Consider the following 6,033-nt stretch of genomic DNA (forward strand, 5'->3'; position numbering starts at 1 on the left):
GAATATGAGTGGTTCTACAATCTCTCTTTCATTTAACCTTTCAATCTAGTAAGTTTACTATTTCAAGAACAAATATTTTAGAAGATTGTGTGATGGTGAAGTTGAACCTGAATTTTTTTACTTCAAATATTAATCACTCTATGAACACACATACACTAATTTTCTTCTAATTATAATAACCTCCTTAGAAATGTAATACTCGGACATGTTAACTTTCTCAAGGCCAACAGAATCGAACCAAAAATAAAAAATGGTAACAGAATTAAGATTAACAAGTGAAAAGTGAATTTAATTTTTGTATTGCAGCTTATTTCGACATATATGGTAAGTCCTTTGATATATTCTTTCCGTAATACGTAGCATCCCTTCCTACGTAGAAAGTGAGATGAACAGTCCAAACTACATTGTTATCCTCTCTCCGAGTAATAAAAAAAAAAAAAAAATAGAAGAAAAAAGTTGAGGACGTGATTGCTTATTCCACTATCATATTCACAATTAGCAAAACAAAATGACAAAACCAGATTGCGAGAGACCGGAGAGACCGGGTAAACCCACTAACCAACAACTACAAGTGTGGCTAAGTCAACAAAATTATTCAATAAATTGACACAAGTGAAATATTTTATTTTTGGTTATGTTATTTTATTGTTCATAAATTTATTACAAAAAAATGAGGGACATTAAAATTTACTCCTTTTAAATTCCCTTTTTTCACTCTCTTTTTCTACAAAAGAGAATTTACACTTTCTCATCTCTCATTTTCACTTCAAAGACGGATAATATTATCACACTAAAAATGGAGGGATATTATTATCCCTCCTTGGAGTGAAAAGAAAGGATGGAAAGTGATATAATTCTCTTTTATAGAAAACTAGTACCTCAATTCGTGCGATGTACGACGAACATCGAAATTAATTAATTAATATATTTAAATAAAAAAAATATAAATAAATGCAAAATATATTTTAATAAATAAATAAATATTTCATATACAAACATAGAAAAAAAAAGTTGTGAAAAGTAATGGAGAGAGAAAATAACATATTTAAAAAAAAATCATAATTTATTTATTTTAAATTTATTTTTAATGGTTTTTATATCTCATATTAAAGATCTTTTCACGAACTTAAATTTAAGATGAATATTGAATATTTTTTTCATTAATCAAATATGACGATATTTAGAAGAAAAAAAAAAGAGAGGAGAAAAAAAATGATAGGAAGAGAGAAAAAAAAATAATGAAAAAATAGGTGGAAGAAGAGAGAGAAAAAATGGAGGGAAAAACTCCTCTTTTATATATTATATAAGATAAGATTATATAAATGAATGAAAAGAAAGAAGGAATTTAAATGGATAAATTTTTGTTATTCCTCCATTTCCCATGATAAATTTATCAAGCAAATAAAACACAACTTTGTATAAGAATAAGGTAGTAGTTATCACCAACTTGTGCAAAATACAATTTGAACAACAACACAAATGGCACACTATTTCATCTATTGAATAGTGTGAAATTATGCATGAGATGTAAGTAACATTTTTATTGATTAGAATTATTACTATTGGATATAATAGAATTTATTACATTAATTTACATAAGATAATTTTAATAATGTCCATACACTGATACACATATGGATGTATTAATCATATTAAGTCGTGTGATATATCATATATGAAAAAAATTAGTTTAATCACAAACTATTGACCTTTTAACGAAAATATCTTAATACAATTAAATTAATATAAATAATTTTATAATAAATTTCATGAATAGTACTGTTGATAACTTAAAAAAAATCGACAATTTTGGAGGTATTGTCCCTTTAGTTTAAAATTAAAATTATTAATAGGGAAATTGTAGGTTAATATAAGGGTTAATTGCATGAAAATACACGAACTTTAGTCACTTTTTCATTCTGCACACCGACTTTGAAATTTACATTTTAAACCATGAACTTTGCATTCGTTCCATTTTTTCCTTAAAATTCACCTCCGGCCATCGGAAATCTGAGGTGGCGCCTTTTGGCGCCACGCGTATGTGACACGTCATTAATGTGTGCTGACGTGTCTTTAATTTAATACTCTCTCTCTAATACTCTCTCTCTCTATCTACTTCTCTCTCTCTCTCTCTTTCTTTTCTCTCTCTCTCTAATATTCACCTCCGTCCCCGCGCTTCCCTCGTCCCACACAACTCGAGGCCGCCGCCGCCACTGCCGCCGCACGGACCGCCGCCGAGACCCGTCTCCACGTCGCCATAGACGACGTCAAAGAAGCAAATAAACTTCTTTTGGTTCTGAGAAAGATCGGTATAGTATCCCTCTTCGACGTCCATACCTTTTTCCCGAGCGAGGCACTCGACTGCTCGCTGCACATCCTCGCCACCAGCTTTACTCGTATCCAACAGGTTGCAATCCACCTCGATCATACCTTTACCGTGAGCAAGAGCCATAGACTGCACGGATGGAAGCCCGCCGCCTCTGCAGCTGATTCTCTTTGCTATTCTCCGAACAACAGCCATGTCAGTCGAGAATATTGGGACGTTGTAGTTTTCGACCCACTGTGTGGCTCCAACGACAACGACCCCTTTCGTCGGAACAGCATGAGGATGGCCCTCATCGGGTTTCAGCTGCAAAGTTTCGGATTGGAGGTTGCCTACCCACTGATTTCCATTTGCATTCCGCTTGAAGTAGCCGAGCTCCCTCCTGATTGTGTCGAGCGACCTCCCCTCACCGTGTGCAGCTCCGTACAAGAAGGTAGCAACTGCAGGCTATGGATAAGATCATTAACAAAAGAGAAAAGTTGATGAAGAAACAAAAAGATGATACAATACCAATACCGATTTTACCAATTCTCTGAACAGTGAGCAAATTCCCTACTATCTCAATAGATGCTATTTTGATGCTCCCTTTTGTTCGTGACACAATTATGTAGTCATCCTCTATCGAACATCTCACTTCTAAACGATTTCCCTTACTCTTAATCACAGACTTCATCACACACTTAACAATCTTGCTAGCCATTCTTAAAGCTCAAGCAGAAACAGAAAAATGTAACCATTTCATGGATTCTAGCGTCTGCACTAACTCTCAACGAAAACCCCTTTAAATCAACGTCGCCGTAATATTAAAATTAGTACACATGCATGCACAATAATCTTCTAGTGGTTTAGATAATCTAATGGCTAACTTCTTTTAGCATACAATCTAAATCTAGATCCCAAATTTCATGTCAGTAGCAAATAAACTTCTTTCGTAGTTTGGAATATGATTATGAGGATGTATTTCCTTCTTCGGATCTTTATATTTATATGATTGACCTCGTCTGATTCTTTGCAGCACAGGCATACTTAATACTCGCAATCCAAACCTTGGAGTTTAGCATTGTTTTGCTGCTCCTAAAGTACCCCAGTAAGCCTCAGTACATCTACCAGATTTCTTCCGTGCAAACAAATCTTCAGAACAACGAAGTTGTTGCTGGCGTCGGTGCTTGGGTTTGGAGTCCTTCTGTGGGCTTCTTTGACGTCGTCTACGGCGACGTGGAGACGGGTCTCGGCGGCGGTCCGTGCGGCGGCAGTGGCGGCGGCGGCCTCGAGTTGTGTGGGACGAGGGAAGCGCGGGGACGGAGGTGAATATTAGAGAGAGAGAGAGAGAGAAGTAGATAGAGAGAGAGTATTAGAGAGAGAGTATTAAATTAAAGACACGTCAGCACACATTAATGACGTGTCACATACGCGTGGCGCCAAAAGGTGCCACCTCAGATTTCCGATGGCCGGAGGTGAATTTTAAGGAAAAAATGGAACGAATGCAAAGTTCATGGTTTAAAATGTAAATTTCAAAGTCGGTGTGCAGAATGAAAAAGTGACTAAAGTTCGTGTATTTTCATGCAATTAACCCTTAATATAATTAGGTGCGTGATATTGTCTTTGTCCTATAATTAAAAATAATGCCTAATTTTTGGATGCCTCAGATTATACTCCTATTTTTTAATTAATAGTGTATCAAGTTGTCTTTTTTGTCAATTATTATTCTGGTTAACGATTCTTCAAATTTACGAAAATAAATTATACGAGTAAATAATGGTGTACTATTATTTTAAGCCTAGCTACTTTTTCAATTGCATCAAAATACTTTTCTCAATTTGTGTGAAGAAAATAGAAAGGCCAAAGTGAGTACGTATTCTATGCAAAGAATTCTTTCAAAAAAAGAAATTCTATGCAAAATATAGGTGAGGACAAACATGAAAAATAATTTTGCAATTATTTTGCAATTATTTGGTGTGCCTACAAGTACATGTAAATAAAGTGGACATGAAGTGCAGACAGATAACATAAAGTGCACGCCAAGTATATATTTTAATTATTATTTTTCTCAATATCATTATTTTTTTTAAATGAAAATAATATTATATAATCGTGTTCATATGTTTCAATTGTAAAAAAAATCTAAAAACTCGAATATTTAAGTTATGGAGTTTATAAATTCTGAAATAAAAACTTGTAACCACGCAAATATTTTTCTCAAAAAAAAAAAGAACAGCAAATATTGATTCAATAAATTATGAACAACGAAAAGGTATTTGAGAAACTAACCACCATGGTTAATTACGTTACACAAAAGAAAGAAAGACACCTCAGTAGCCCAGCTTTTCTGATCAAAATCCAATTTGATCAAATTTCTTTATCAAAAATAGAATGTGTGAATTACATATTGTAATTGAGAGACAATTAAAAAAAAAAAAAAAATGAAGAACTAAGAGGAAAAGTAAAGGTCGAAATAATTAAAAGTACATTCTAAACGTACGTTAGTATTTAGGTTTTTTGAAAAAAATATTTTGGTTATCGATTTTAAAAGCTGGTTTTGAGACTTCAGTGATAGTTGTTCTAAATTCTGATGAAATGTTGGAGATAATTAGAATTTCCTTAATAAGACGTTTCGATTTTCATATGATTTTCACGGACTCTCTCTTGGCTAGCTATCTATAACCAGTAATTTTTTTGGTGGCTCTGCAGCGACGATCTCTTTGAAACTTAATCTCATGCCAAGAAAATATGGGGTTCTCGAGTTTTGTGATCACACGTGTATGAAAGCTAATCAAGCTGCTTATAGACTTGCTAATTTTGTTATTATTTTTTATATGACATGACCGAAAAGAAAAGAGTAATTATCGATTTTGATATGACATTATGAGATTACAATGGTGCATGGTTAGCAACTTATAACATGATTTAGTCAAAAAGTAAAATGACATCTCTTAATAATATGATAAAGATATAAGTTTGGATTGAGAATATATGGATCAGATATAAGTTTGGATTGAGAATACGGATCTTGACTTGCTATACGTTAATTAAAACATTGCGGAAAATTTGCATTTTCTTAAATTTTTTACCTAAGTTCTTAAATCACTATTCTATAAGTTGCGAGATTTGGAAGCACGTTGTGTCGTATTCTACCAGAAAAATTCAAATTTGCCTCTAATTTTACTCAGACATATGTTTAGTCTAATCATAATATGTATAGGATCGGAGGGGTTTTGAAGAATTTAGATAAAAATATATAAGAAGTGAAGTTTTCTAAATTAGCAACTTAAGCACTAAAACGGAAATTATGTTTCTAAACTTTAAGTTGGGACTAGAAGTAATTAATATAGATTTAATTTGATCGTTTTCCTAAATTTGGGATCGAAAATATCTTGCAAATCCGAGAGAGATAGATAACAATCTTCACATCACATGGAGAGAGAGAGAGTCAAGTAGGTCGCACGACTTAATAAATAATCAATTTATCAAAATAATGTAAGAAAAACCAACCGCAGAGTCGAGTCGTCTTCTAGATACCTTGATTTTATTTAATTTTTTCTTCTTCTAGATACCTTGATTAAGAGCCCACATTTTAATTTTCATGCATAGTTTGACTTGCAGAAATGGAATTTTCCATTTCATATATGAAGCTTGAAAATTCTCGCAACACGGATAAAATACCATTTGGCTTTATCACATGGTTGGGTTTAAATTCTTGGGATCTTATCTTC

At 33.1% G+C, this 6,033-nt stretch overlaps 1 protein-coding gene across 1 annotated transcript; it reads right to left on the reverse strand.

Moving 5' to 3' along the window:
- Window positions 1-2,109: 2,109 nt before the first annotated feature.
- Window positions 2,110-3,023, reverse strand: LOC131009809 (uncharacterized). Its single transcript, XM_057937217.1, has 2 exons — window positions 2,849-3,023; window positions 2,110-2,763 (listed from the first exon to the last, which is right to left on the reverse strand). Exons 1-2 carry the CDS (start codon window positions 3,021-3,023, stop codon window positions 2,159-2,161), a joined length of 780 nt encoding a protein of 259 aa, XP_057793200.1. The 3' UTR covers window positions 2,110-2,158.
- Window positions 3,024-6,033: the final 3,010 nt, after the last annotated feature.

Source organism: Salvia miltiorrhiza, chromosome 2 (assembly GCF_028751815.1).
Source record: "Salvia miltiorrhiza cultivar Shanhuang (shh) chromosome 2, IMPLAD_Smil_shh, whole genome shotgun sequence".
NCBI lineage: Eukaryota > Viridiplantae > Streptophyta > Magnoliopsida > Lamiales > Lamiaceae > Salvia > Salvia miltiorrhiza.

Coding starts and splice junctions, on each gene's coding strand:
- LOC131009809 (XM_057937217.1), bottom strand. CDS start 3,023: ATGGCTAGCAAGATTGTTAAGTGTGTGATGAAGTCTGTGATTAAGAGT. Junction 2,764..2,848: donor GCTCACTGTTCAGAGAATTG/GTAAAATCGGTA, acceptor CATAGCCTGCAG/TTGCTACCTTCTTGTACGGA.